Source organism: Mus caroli, chromosome 8 (assembly GCF_900094665.2).
Source record: "Mus caroli chromosome 8, CAROLI_EIJ_v1.1, whole genome shotgun sequence".
Lineage (NCBI taxonomy): Eukaryota > Metazoa > Chordata > Mammalia > Rodentia > Muridae > Mus > Mus caroli.
In genome coordinates, this window is record NC_034577.1 from 119950528 (window position 1) to 119965138 (window position 14611).

At 39.3% G+C, this 14611-nt stretch overlaps 1 protein-coding gene across 1 annotated transcript in view; it reads right to left on the bottom strand.

The window, feature by feature from the left end:
• LOC110300626 overlaps window positions 1-14611 on the bottom strand; it is a 174786-nt gene that overhangs the window by 117201 nt on the left and 42974 nt on the right. The window contains exons 15-17 of the mRNA XM_029480433.1: window positions 12338-12454; window positions 8615-8710; window positions 6067-6177 (exon numbers count right to left, since the gene is read on the bottom strand). Of these exons, the coding sequence (XP_029336293.1) occupies window positions 6067-6177; window positions 8615-8710; window positions 12338-12454 (324 nt within the window). The remainder of the gene's footprint in view (window positions 1-6066; window positions 6178-8614; window positions 8711-12337; window positions 12455-14611) is intronic.

A 14611-nucleotide genomic window follows, 5' to 3' on the forward strand; every position in this document is an offset into this window, starting at 1 on the left:
GAACTGGAGCACTGTTAAATTTTTAACCCAACACCTTGTCTTTTCAAAATAAACAAGACCAGGGGTTGGGTTTGGCTCCTATTTCCATACTGGAGAATGATGCCTTGTTCCAAGCAAGGAGTGAGCAGCATGTGTTTCTTAGGCCTCTTGGTGTAATTAACTACAGCCTCCACAGTCTTTGATACTATCTAATTCAGAGGTTAGAGGTTGAATTACACCCCTTTCGAAAAGATACAAGCCCTAACAATGGACGTATGTGATCTCAGAAAGAAAAGGTAAGAGCTCACATCTTAGATCGAAACATACTGGTATGGAGATAAAGCAAACAGAAATATGAATACTGAAAATGCTTGTGGCATGGTTTGATGGAAATAGAAGGTATGTTAGGGAGTTAAAGTTCTTCCTATAAAATGGCAGGCAATGTGATTCTATTCTGTAGAAAGTGGAACTTGTGAACAAAGAACTCTGATATTTTGCTAACTCAATTTCAGAATAAAGCATTTAAGGCTGGCTTGATTTTTTTTCCTAGATAAAGCAGTAGGTAAAGAAAGTGAAAAAGAAATCATTAGGTAAAAAGGAAACAGAAAAAAATTGCAAATTTCCCAGCTTATTAAAAATGAAAGTCAAAGTTAATGAAAATCACACCTACTCTGGAAGGACACACCAAGGCATGCTTTGTTGTTTAAGAGTCAAGATGGATCCACAGAAATAACTGGGCCAAGGAAACCAAAATGGGTGGAATTATAGATACTTTATATATGTCTGGGATCCAACAGGTATAAAGGAGGCCAACAATTATTTTGCTGTGAAAATATTATTCTTCAATAAATAGGAAGAATGGCCCTGGGTGTGATTTCGATGCCAGTTTAGATTTTCCTGTCACCCTGGCCAGCTGGCTGGGACACTGCCTGTTTCTTTTCAAAGCAATCAGCACCAAGAGCAGAGCCATGGGGAAAAAGGAATCAAGCCAGTGAAATTATCCTCAAAACTTAAAAATCAAACTAACTTGGCTCTGTTATGCTCTGGATTTTCTTGGCTTGCCCCACGTGCTACCTTCCTTCTGGAACAGGAATGTTTGCAGTATGCCTGTCACACCATTGTGTATTTGAAGTGTATAACATGAAATTTGGCTCCCTGGGATGAGTGGTGCTCCAAACCTCACCATCATTAGTTACCAGGGCAATTTAGCTATGAGAAAGAGTCAGAAGCTGATTATGTTTAAATTAGACTCTGGAATTACAGTTAAATTGGGAGTACATTGGAATGTTATAGATGTATTTTGTTCACGGGAAGGATGAAAGAAATATTGAGAGGTTAGCTAGCAGTTGGTAGGTGGAATTGTGTAGTTTTTTTTCTCCCAAATATATAGAATTCCTAACCTCCAGTGCCTCAGAATGTGTTCTGAGTTAGAAACAGGGCATTTAAAACACTCATTGTGGAAGATCTAGTTCTAGTATGTGTAATACTCTTACAAAAGGGGCTCTGTAGACAAGAGGTGTACAAGCTGAGAAAAAGGCTGTGAGAATAAAAAAAAAAAAAAACAGGTCATGATACCAGGCCTGCAAGCCAAGTGCAACCAAATATTGTCAGTAAGCAATCAGAGACATTCAGCAGAGTCTAATTGCTCACCAGGAAGAACAAACCCTGGCTTATCTTGCACAGCCAGTTTCAAGAACTCTAAGATACTGAATTTCCATTGCTTAAGCTATTTATCTTGTTGTATTTTGTGATGGAGGTACAAGGAATATAATTGGGGTGAGAGAAAAGGAAGCATGCTTCATTTTGGGTCCAAGAATTACTAATTCTTACTAATATTCCTAGTACCCTTATACAGACATAAGTGTACATGGGTCCTACAGGCCATTATAACCTTTGTTACTATGGTTCATGCCAGTGAGGTCATGAATTAGTTTGAATACATAGCCAAGTGTATTGCTTTGTGTATTCAATCACAAACAATCAAGGAAATTTCTGCAGGTAGGGCATTTTTATGGAGGGATGTAAAGAACATGATGTACCTGATGGTGATTAGTGTTATTGCTTATAAAATATAAAGATATAAAAATGGCAGTATCAATAGACATGCTAAAGCAAAAAGGAACATTTTCACAGGCTCCTGTACCTAGATGAAGAACTATAGATAACCAGTGACTACTGGGAGATGGAAAATTGGCTTCTCCTAAAGATGATCCAATATAATGTGATCAGCCCTGAAAAAATTATTTATATATAATAAAAATATAAAATTATATATATAACAAGATGTTGTATAAATACAACAACAATTTTATTTACATATTTATATATTTGTATATAACAATATGCTTGTGTATAACAATAATAGGAGAGTGGATAGGATAGGAGGTGGTTGGGAGTAGGAGAGGTAGAGGAGGGAGCAAAAGGAAGAGGAAAAGTGATATAATTCTATTTTAATTAAAAATGGGTGAAAAATAAAAAAAATCTAGACTGTATGGGATGACATCCTTAAAAAATAAAGACAAAGAAAAATAATCAAACTGAACAAAACTAAACAACAAAAATCCAATAAAACCAAACCAACAAATAAACACAAGCTCATGAACTGCGGAAGAAATGTATAAATACTCACACTGCTGAGATGAATAAGGTAAAACTTGTTTGTGAGACAAGTTCTCCATTCAATAACACACCTAGTCTGTGCATACTGTCCCTGAGCTCCATAGTGCTTTAACTTTGTCAGTATTGCAGAAGAGACTGCCCCTAACAACTGAAAGACTCATGTCACTGTACAAGGTCAAAATCAGTTTGCCCTAGTGTGTAATGGGTTGCAGTATACAACATTATCCTTCCATGAAACTACACACAGTTGACTGACTTTCTGCCAGTAATAGATATGATCTAACTTGAAATTTACTATTCCCAGGGCAAGCAGAACCCTTGCTATATTGAAGGGAGACACATTCTTTCCTAGATCAGAGCCCAGACCAGCAAAAACAGTTGCCCTGCTGAGACATGAGTATATGAAATATGAAGACCTGGACTCCAAGTGAATCTGAATAAGGTGCAAAGGGGAACACTGAGGCATAGAGCCTTCACAGGACCAAGGGCCTCTCCTCCCATTGATGACCTACTAGGCCATCCTCTGCTACATATGCATCTGGAGCCATGAGTCCTTCCATGTGTACTCTTTGGTTGGTGGTTTAGTCCCTGGGAGCTCTGTGGGGTACTGGTTGGTTCACATTGTTGTTCCTCCTATGAGGCTGCAAACCCCTTCAGCTCCTTGGGTCATTTCTCTAGCTCCTTTGGAAGTTTAAACTTCAACAACATTTTGTTTGTTTTCCCTTAGAGATCCTAATGTATACTGTAGTTCAGAAATTTCTATAAAATAAATGTTCAAATCCTAAGAAAACGAACCAATGGAAAGTCCTCTAAAATGGGTTTAATTTTAAATGATTAAAGTTATTTATGATATTGACTATTAACCTTTTTTATTCTGGAGGTATTTAGTTGTACTTCAGTTTTCAACCCTACATTCTCATGTTTGAGTAGATATTGTTATTTGTGTGAGGGTGGCATAACTTATAGAAGGATACACACTGGTCTAATCAATAGGAAACCTAGCTCATTTTGTAAACTCTGAATTCCAATTTTATAACCCTCATATAACAGCATTTTCTCTCATGCTGTTAGTGTTAGAAACAAACTACCATTAAGCTACTTGCCCACCTCCCTCTCCCTCCTAGCAGTACTTTGGGGCTGTGAAACAGCAGGAGCCAGGAGTTTGGGGTTCATTCCACTAAGAGGGACTTCTTCCACCACAGCCATTATCATTCTGTGAGTAAAAATAAACCCTGGTGGAATTTGATCCTTTTTCAATTATGCTTTTATGTATTTCATGGTAGGATGTGAGTAAATGCTTGATAGTTATGTTAAGCCTATTATTTTAACTGACTAACTTAAGAACTAATAATTTTCTGTAACCATGCATGCAGCAAGAAGGTTAGCAAATGAAACCTTTTAGGGAAACAAAATCTTCAAAACTCCCACAATTCACACTGAGGGTATACTGAAATGTCTTGGGAGCATGTTTACATTAGTTGTCACAGTGAGACACCAGCGGCTTAGTGTGTTACTCCTCTCCCATGTCAATGTGTTCCACAAGTGCCAGTGGTGTACAGAAATTCTCACTTAACTCCCCTTAAAGAAATAATAGAGGTATGAATGGTCTTTCCACTACACAAGAGGAGAATAGAAAACAGCAAGAGATAGCAAGATTATTAACCAAACTTAAAGACCAGTAGAAAGACCTAAAAATATAATTTAATCATCTGTTTGACACTGCAGGCCCTTTACTACTGAATTAGTTATTATTATTATTTTTTTAATGTGAATCGCCTTAAAGAAAACTTGGTGCTATTGAAAACAACTTTGTGTGAATCTAGTAGATGGGTGGCTTCTCCATTTAAACATGAAGGCCAAATGGTGAGCCATGCTGTGTGTGTGTATGTGTACATGTTTGCCAGAAGGCATCAGTGTCTATATTTGACAGGCTTAGAGCAATCTTTTTCAATTGATTCTGAGACCTGTGTATTTTGCTTCCTTGATGAAGAAAGAAATTAATACAAGGTCTTCTAAAGTCCTGATTGATTCCTACTTTTATCCAGACCTTTCACTTTTCACAAATTACAGTGACCCACAGTTCCTACCATGAGAATGGAAGGGAACTAGGTCGTTCTTTCTAGTTTTGTTCTGAGGCAAACAAAAAAGTGAGCCTTTATATTCGTCACTGGGTAAATCCCCTTCAGACCACTACAAATTCCCATTATTATGTCCTCTACTCGTATATACATGCTTTGGTGGAACTACTCACAGTGAAGGAGTCCCCATGTTCTGCACCCACACTACTGTCACATGAAAAACATCTTCACTGTCCAAGGAAGAAAGCAAACATGATTTTTCATCATTGCTGAAAAATAAAGCTGCAAGTATATCCAGCCCAAGTGCAAGACTTTGAGCACCCAGACTCTCACTGATGAGAGCCCATAAAGCCCGAGTACCACTACTGACAACAGAGTCAACCTGACTCACTGACAGTGATAAGCATAGGATAGATGAGATTTATGTCATCATCTGACATTGCAGTCATACTTGTTGGCTAGCTTTGTGAATGGGACACTTAACACAAAGATTGAACCTTTCCATGGGGTCCCTGATGTTGTAACAATTGCATAATCTTTTAAAACACATGTCTGGAGAAGCACTACTGTACTCATAGAATCATCTAACTAGGCTTAGATAAGGGAACAGACCAAAAAGAATCATGTTCTCTTTTATACATGATTATCTTAGTATGTCACTAGAACCACTATTTTCTGAAAGATACAAGGAATTTCTGCTGTGTGAAATTCTCATGTGTGATCTTTAAGTATTATGATGTTTCACTTTAGAAAAGATGACTGTATTCAGTTGGCCCTCCCCACCTCTCAAGTAAAAATAATAAGAAAAATTGATGGAATTATATAGCTATTGCTGCACCCACATTCCAGCCAGCCAGAAGGTCAGATAGTACCCATATTCCTAGTTACCATAAAGACTCCTCAACTCTAGGTAGATCACAAACAATATGATACCATGGGCCCTCCAGCTGACTTGTTGGCCTCTTCCTAGACCTATATTTGCCCGTGAGCCATCATCAGCTAATTTGAATCTCTGGTAGGAAATTTGCATTGGAGAAAGACAGGTACTGGAGACACCTAGAAACACTCATTGTTCATGAAATAATTTGTCCATTACTTCCTTGGTATTCATGGACCATAATCATATACTTTACTCTACTCTACTCTACTCTACTCTACTCTACTCTACTCTACTCTACTCTACTCTACTCTACTCTACTCTTATACTGACTGTAGTCAAAAAGTTGACTATGTTTTTGATTTTGAGTTAGGTTGGCAATGCTCAAATTTTATGTTTAAAGTATAGACCCTTTTATCAGGTATACACTTATATATACATTTATGAATTAAACAAAAGTTCTAATTATTTTAATTTAAAATAATATAGGATAAATATAGTCCTTATACTCACTAGTAAATATTTCTCCTCCCAAAGACTTTTGCTTCTTTAACTGGACTTGGGAGCTTGATGGTACATTTTGATACTCCTGTTTAATATCTGTAGCTGATTCTTCATTGTGAACTATATTAAAGGAGAAGTTTAATACTTAATAGAAAAACAGATTTATGAAGCATCCAGATTTTATATTGATACATATATAAAAATATTTTGCCATTTTATAAACTTATAAAGACTGTGATGCTAGGTAAGATGTGCTAAAACTCCTGTAACAGTTTTAATGTATATTAAAGTTTCATAATTTTTTTTTATTTCTAGGCATCAAATGTTTTATATTAGTCTCTGGTTTCCCCAGGTTCATTATACTTTAGACAGATCTAGTCATAGACCAACTGATAAAAGCACACATTTACCAAGCATTGTTTATCACTGATATATATTTAAGAACATCTATGTTTCCCAGTACAAGAAATTGTTTGAGGAAGTGTTATATTTAGTCAGTATCTAATCAAATGTATATATGTCTATAAACATACATAGGTTACATGATAGATAAAATTGTATGGGTAACTGTTTGCTTCTGAGTCATTTCCCCTCTGTGCTTAAAGAAGCTCCCTAATATCTTCCTAGTGGATGCGCTCATGACTAGTACAGTTTCTTCTCCCAGTGAATTCTGAAACAAATCCATGAACCCTGCTAAGTTTTACCCAAACTCTTGGCTTAAGTTAAATAGACAACAAATAAAAATAAGACTACAAGATGGCCAGTGTTCTTCTCACCTGTTGAAACCCTGAATCAGAGCTAAAGTTTGAGATGCAAAGGGAAGAAAGACTTTCACCAGTGTTTTTTGGATGGTGATTTGCAGGTAACATTATTCCCTGAGCTACTGACATTGGAATGATGGAGAAACATGATAGTGTCTGTGTTTTGCTTTGTGTGGGTCTCTCTAACACCAACACTTGTTCTCTGTCACAGTAGCCAGTATTGAATGGGTCCTTGTCAGACATGAAGTAATTTAAATGCTCTAACTTCCTACACCCTGGTTTCTGAGAACTGCTGCAGTTGGGATTATGTCAGTGAAACCACTAGGCATGTTCACACCTCAGAAACACTATCACTTATCTGCAGAATAAGAAACTCCTGCTTTTTTTTCTGGCTTAAGGAAGTCATGGTTGCCAGTTGGTCTTGGGTGTTTTTGATAACAATTGCTCATTGGCAATTTGACCCCTGCAGTCAAGTCAGTTATAATTGCCTGGCCCAGGCATTGCCTGACACTGTACTATCAACAGTGGCTACTACTCAAGCTGAGGACAGCAGGTATGATGGTGATGAATGCAAATTGGGTGACCTTGCAAGTACCTTTGTCAGCATCTTGTCCACACAGATGATTGCCTTATGTGGGAAGAGTTACATCTTTCTAAAGGGGCTGGCCCAGGAAAAGTAGCACTCTTGAGAAATAGCAGACTCCCATGGTCCTGACCATATCTTTCTCTGGGACTAGACAAAGGCAATTCCAGGGAAGCCTGGGGCCTTATTATAACACAGGTGGACCACACAAGGCAGGCCAGAGACAGAGACATAATAGGTGAAATTCTGGGGGTGGGAATTAGAAAATAAATAGGTAATTTCACAGCAAAGAAGGCATCTGCCAACTGTTATGAGTTTGCTCTCCTAGCAAATGACAGCCTCTGGGACTGTTTGGCCTCTGGAGCATTTATATGGCCTCCATCAGCTACTTGGGGGCTCATCCATCTGGATGACAGACAGGAAGGTCTTGAGGCCTTCTGTACTAGTTAGGCTTACTATTATTATGATGAAACACCATGACCAAAAGCAAGTTTGGGAAGAAAGGGTTTATTTGGCTTATGCTTCCATATTGTAGTCCATCAATAAATGAAGTCAGGACAGAAACTCAAACAGGGCATGAGCCTGGAACCAGGATCTGATACAGAGGCCATGGAAGGGTAGTGCTGCTTACTGGCTTACTACCCATGGCTTGCTCAGCCTGCTTTCTTGTAGAGCCCAGGATCAGGTATGACTACACTCATAATGGCTTTGGTTCTCCCCTATTAATTACTTACAAAGAAAATGCATTATAACCTGATCTTATGGACACACTTTCTCATTTGAGTTTCCTTCCTTTCAGTTAACTCTAGCATACATCAAGTTTACTTAAAACTAGCCAATGTCAAGTTGCATAAAACTAACCAGTATACCCTCCTGTTTCAGCAGACTCACTGATTGACAGTTGGAATCTATGCCAAGGATCATGAAATAGTACCCACTGGTGATTGTAGAAAATGAACACCTGGAGCAACTGTTCAATAGTCACTGGGTCTTAGTGAACACTAAGCCCACAAGTCTGCCAGGAGGAGGCCTTAAGAACAGAAAGGTCAAACAAATCTAGATCACCATGCTTCTCTAATCATTCTGATGATTCATACTTTATGTCAAAGATACAAAAAAAGTATATGCTCATGTGTATATTTATGAGCTAAAGAAAATAATTTTAAAAGATTAATGCTTTACATTTAAAGTTAACTATAATTTTTGTACTTACTATTTTGAGGGCCGAATGTTAGTTTCTTTGCCTGAACTTCTAATCTTAATCCTGACTCTTGATGTTCAAAGGTTTTGTCTTGCACTTCATCTAAAACTGCATGAAGAAGTATATCTTAATGTATTTAATATATTTTAATATATACAACCACTCTGGAAATCAGTTTGGCAGTTCCTCAGAAAATTGGACATAGTACTACCTGAGGACTGAGCTATACCACTCCTGGGCATATACCCAGAAGATGCCCCAACATGTATCATATCATCCTGAGTGAAGTAACCCAACTGCAAAAGAGCACACATGGTATGAACTCACTGATAAGTGGATATTAGCCCAAAAGCTCCAAATAACCAGGATACAATTTACAGACCACATGAAGCTCAATAGGAAGGAAGACCAAAGTGTTGGTGCTTCGGTCCTTCTTAGGAGAACAAAATACTCACAGGAGCAGATATGGAGATAGTGTTGAATTGAAACTGAAGTAAAGGCCACCCAGAGACTGTCCCATCTGTGTTCATCTCATATACAGTTACCAAACCCAGATATTATTGTGAATGCCAAGAAGTGCAAGCTGAAAGGAGCCTGATACGGCTGTCTCCTGAGAGTCCCTGCTACAGCCTTACAAATATAGAGGCGGATATTTGAAGCCAACCATTGGACTGAGCGCAGGGTCCCCAATAGAGGAGTTAGAGAAAGGACTGAAGTAGTTGAAGGGGTTTGCAACCCCATAAGGAGAACAACAATATCAACCAACCACATCCCCCAGAACTCCCAGAGACTAAGCCATCAACAAAGGAGTACACATGGCTCCAGCTGCATATGTAGCAGAGGGTGGCCTTGTCATACATAAATGGGAGGAGAGGTCCTTGGTCCTCTGAAGGCTTGAAAGATGCCCCAGTGTAGGAGAATCGAGGGTGGGGAGGTGGGTATGGGTGGGTTGAAGTAGGAAGACCCTCACAGAAGCAGGGGAAGGGAGGATGTGATAGGGTGTTTTCAGAAGGGAGGGAAACTGGGCAAGAGGATAACATTTGAAATGTAAATAAAGAAAATATTCAATTAAAAAAGAGAGAGAAAAGAAAAAATCAGAATGAAAATCCAGCCATTTTTAGTTCTTTAGATTTCAAAATTACAACAGTAACCTGAAATGGTGCTGGAAACCCTGCTGGGCATTGGCAAGCTTTTCAAATTTGACTGGAAAGGCAACCCATTTTCACTTCAGATTTGCTAAAGAAAATGTCCATGTACTCAAAAAGACCTGCAACCACTGGACTTTAAGAAAGGTCTTGGATATGGTGAGTTTTTATTTATAGCCTGTGGTCCTAAGGTGATTAGGGCTTTGCACACTTAGCTTCACCAGTGGTAGTTAATGACTATAATGAGCATGAATGTAGTAAAGTGAGTCTCTAAGACTTGTGCTTTTATGAGAAAGTCCTGAGGATTATTCTGCATAGACATTCAGAAACCTTAGGAAGCTGATCAATTTGCCTCCATAGAAAGGAAGGGCATTTTGTTTACTTTAGGAAGAGGAATGTCACAGTATGGGCTTATCACTACACAACTTTCCTCAGAGCCTGGGCTGCTATGTTGCATAAAAAATGGAGGAACATCTGAGACTCTCTACTTCCTTGCTAGGTACAATTTTGGTCTTACATAATGGTCTATGTACTGGAGAAAATGATAAGTCCATCCTTTGCAGAGATACTATAGGCTTCTCCCAGGTCATGGTAGAGTGAAAACAAAAATGTCAAGATCTTTATTCAGACTCTGATTTCTACTTTTGTACTTGCCACCTTTACTGGTTATTTAACTAAACTAACTTTACTGATTATTGTTATTGTGTATGTACGTATGTATGTGCATATGATTATGGAGGTCATACAAACTTGTGGCACTTCCATTTAACTACATGGGGACCTAACATACCTGTACCCACTGAGGCATTTTATAAGTGCTTACCTAGCTAGAATTAACTCCTCTCTAAGACTATGCTAGCTGGTAGACTGTAATATCCTCATCTGACAGGACACAGAATGGAAAAACAGTTACCATTAAGTAAGCACTGTTTGGTCAGAGGATACACAGTGATGGTAAGTGGATCTTATTCCTGGATGATAAAAGTAAGGGTTCCACAAGATTCTCTGGCTCTAGTTACTTGGCAGGGTGGTCTAGAGATACTTTCATTTCAAGCTCCACATAACACGCAGCCTTAAGGCCCCAAAGAATTGTTTTATTTGTTTTTGTTTTAAGTTGGGTATGTTATATAGATCTCCAGTTTTTCTATCACACTTGTTACCCAAAACAACTTCATAGGAAGAGAAATAAAGCTCTTCTCATGACTTAAATTAATGAAGCAAACATTGTCAAAGTATTATTTATGCACACAGAGTTGTTGGCCTTGTCATGATCACATAGTTCAGTGTTGTATAACTCTGGGTACCTGTGATCCATGACATTGTGTTCTGACATAAACACTGTGGCTGTCATCCAAGTAGAGAGAAACTGATATGCAAAATTGATATCTCCAGTATCCCTTTTTCATAGTTTTTTCTAAATAGATGTCCAAGACAAGTTTAACTTTATGTAGAGTGAGGTATTGTCACCACTAATATCTTTCCACAGTGTTGTTGAAAGTCTCTTCCATCAGTGATAAGTCTACAAGTAGAACATCTAAATATTCTATTTGAGAGGAAGGATCAGCCTTCTACCATATTCATGTTATCTCATAAAAGGACCCCAGCAAGGATGTCACTGAATGACTAAATACTTTACTTTTTGCCACCTATACTATGCTTCATGGTATAGACAGATTTATTAAACACCTCTAGAATCCAAGTCAAATCCATGGTTCTTATCTCTGAAAGCATGGCATGATACCCTAGATTCCAGAGTCTAGAGGAAATTGCTAAGCTTCCAATTCTAATGACTAAACACATAAAAGCAGTAGATTGTGGATGGGATTACTCATACATCTGCACTCATTTCCTTGATACCAGCATGTTTCTTGAGACCAACTTCTCAGGTTAGTTGAGAGTCTTTCCTATACTAGATGCCATAAATAAAAGGAGTCCTGGAGGTCCTAACAAGATAACTTCTTAGGCTCTTGGGGTACTCATTTGTATTTAACTTGCTTATCACAATAGTATCTATATTTGTGACTGGAACCAATGGCCTCCAGAAGGCCACCACTTAAAAGGTCAGTGAAACCACAAGTTTGTTCTCTCTCTCCTCCCTCCCTCCCTCCCTCCCTCCCTCCCTCCCTCCCTCTCTCTCTCTCTCTCTCTCTCTCTCTGTATTTGCATTGCAGAATAGCTAGCAGGTAAGATGATGTTTTCATGTTCTGCTTCTGATGCCTCCAAAAAGGAACAACCTTGGTCAAATTCTACTATAGGCACAGCCTTTTGAGCTACCACAAAACTACATAGACATACCAAAACTCTGAAAGACACTAGTATGAGAAGCTATCTGCTATTGGGACTGAAGTGTTAACCATATTTGGCAACTATTAAATAATCTTAGAGCCAAATCTTCTGCCTGGAAGGATGAGGCAGGGGATTTCAAATTCAAGGCCAGTCTAAGCTACATAGTTCTAGTAATAATTCTTTCATAAGTTAGGGGATTAGCATCTTAGTGCAGAAGTAAGATTTTTGTATCTATATGCCTATATGCAGAATCATGAAGCAAAATGAAAGACCACTTGAAGAGCCTAAGGTAATCTAAAGGTACCTGGAATACTGTCCTTACTGATGGTGCTTTCTCCTTTAGAAGATTCATGTTTCTTTCTTTCTGTGTCTGCTTTAGAGTCTGACCCTTGATTCACAGGTTTAAGTGCTCCATCAGCATCTAAAACAGTAAGTGCATAAAACAAGGACATTTAGTTCAATATATTAAAAAAAAACTTTTGAAAATTTGTGTGGGGTACATGCCTAGAATCTCAGCACTCAGAAGGCAGACACTGGGGATTCAAGTACATCTTTGAAAGGCCAGCCTGGGATATATCAAACTTAGTCTCCAAAAATACCTGGGTAAAATCCATAAGTTCAAATTTCTGATAAGTTTGCCCTTTGTGTTCACTACTTAAAAAAATAATAGAAATGTAAGTCTCTCCAGGTCATTTCACCATTCATTTGCAAAGACTACAGAAACATGAATATTTCCTTCTGTTATAATGAAGTAGCCTTGTTGATTCAGTGTGTGACAGTGACAACTTTCCTTAGAACCTTGGCACGTACACTGCACAAAGAGGGAGGAATATCTGAGACTCTCTATTTCCTTGCTGGGTACCATTCTGGTATTGCATGATGGTCTTTGTACTGGGGAAAATGATAAGTGCATCCTGTAGGCATCAGAATCTCCCAAACCTATGACATCACATAGGCAACAGCATGACATGCAGACCTGTTGCCAAGACAACAGGCACCATATTCCTAGAATCCACTTGGCTCACCACCACCTTTATCTGACTTACATCATTTTCCATATAAATAAGGGGAATAACCCCCCCCCCCTTTCTCTCTCTTTCCCCCTTCTCTTTCTGCTGTCACCATCCCTTCTCTCTCCAAATAAATCTCTCACACATGGAACTGTTTGGGCCCAGTGTACTGTGTTCAATTGTAAGCCTCTATTTTAACACATTATTTCCTTTGCTGAGACAGGATGGGCTTCTGCTAAGTCATGGTAGAGTGAGAACAAAAATGTCAAGATCTTACTCTACCTTGGGTACAATTTCAGCTCACAGTCCAAGGTACACAGAGGAGAGGAGTCTCAACTCCTGAGCACTTTAACACACCCAGGATCTTAGGAGCACCAGTGAGTAGAACATAACATCTACTCCAACACCACAGGGAGTAACTGGGACCATCAGGTTCCAGGGACACAGGAACCCTGCCTGACCAGTAGCTCAGGTTCCTTCTGGGCTCTCTAAAATGCACAGGATCTTAGGATTCCAGGATTCCAGGATCTCAGGATCTTGGTCACACCAGGATCTCAGGATCACAGAGGCAGCTTGACTCTCAGGAACTCTGAACAAACCCAGAATCTCAGGATCACAGGATCTCAGAAAAACAGGATCACAGAGAATGCCAGACTCTGAGGAGTTCTGATTCAATCTGAATTATAGGAAGGACAGGCTACAATAAGATATAATGAGCACAGAGAGTACATGAGATAATCAGATAGCAGCAGGCAATCATAAGAACAGAAGCAACAGAAACCAAGATTACTTGGTATCATCAGAACCTAATTCTCCCACCATAGCAAGTCCTAGATACATCAGCACATAAGAAAAGCAAGATTTGGATCTAAAGTCACTTCTCATGATGGAGATGGAGGACTTTAAGAAGGACATGAATAACTCCCTTAAAGAAGTACAGGGGAGCTCTTGGGCACGAACTCAGCGGAGGGTCCCAAAGTCCCCAGCGGACTCTCCACACTGCAGGCACCCTAGCACACCCAGGATCTTGAAATCACTGGTGAGTCAAACACAACATCTGTTCCAAAAAGCCCAGAGGGTCTTGTGCTAACAGGAACAGGGACAAAGGACAAAGGCAAGCCCTAGCACACCCAGAATCTGGGGATCACTAAGACCAGACCACGCAGGAGAGCATGTGGGCAGCAGAAGCAACAGAGCTTCTTGGGCAGGGTCCCTTTGAGACTAAACCCTCAGCTAGGAGGCAGAGCTGAGACCCAGACTACTGGGCCAGAGGAGAGTCGGCCTCCAGGATAGGGGCTCTGACCCTAGGAATCAGGAGGTGGATCTGAGCTCCAGACTTCTGTGCACGTTTCCTGCAGAGAGTGCTCTGACCACAAGGAGTAAGGAGAGAGTTGGACTCCCAGGAGTGCTGACAGAGGCTAACAGAATCACAGGAGGAACAAGCTCCAGCCAGAGACAGCTAGAACATCTAACACCAGAAATTACCAGATGATGAAAGGCAAACGTAAGAATCTTATTAACAGAAACCAAGACCACTCAGCATCATCAGAACCCAATTGCCCACCACA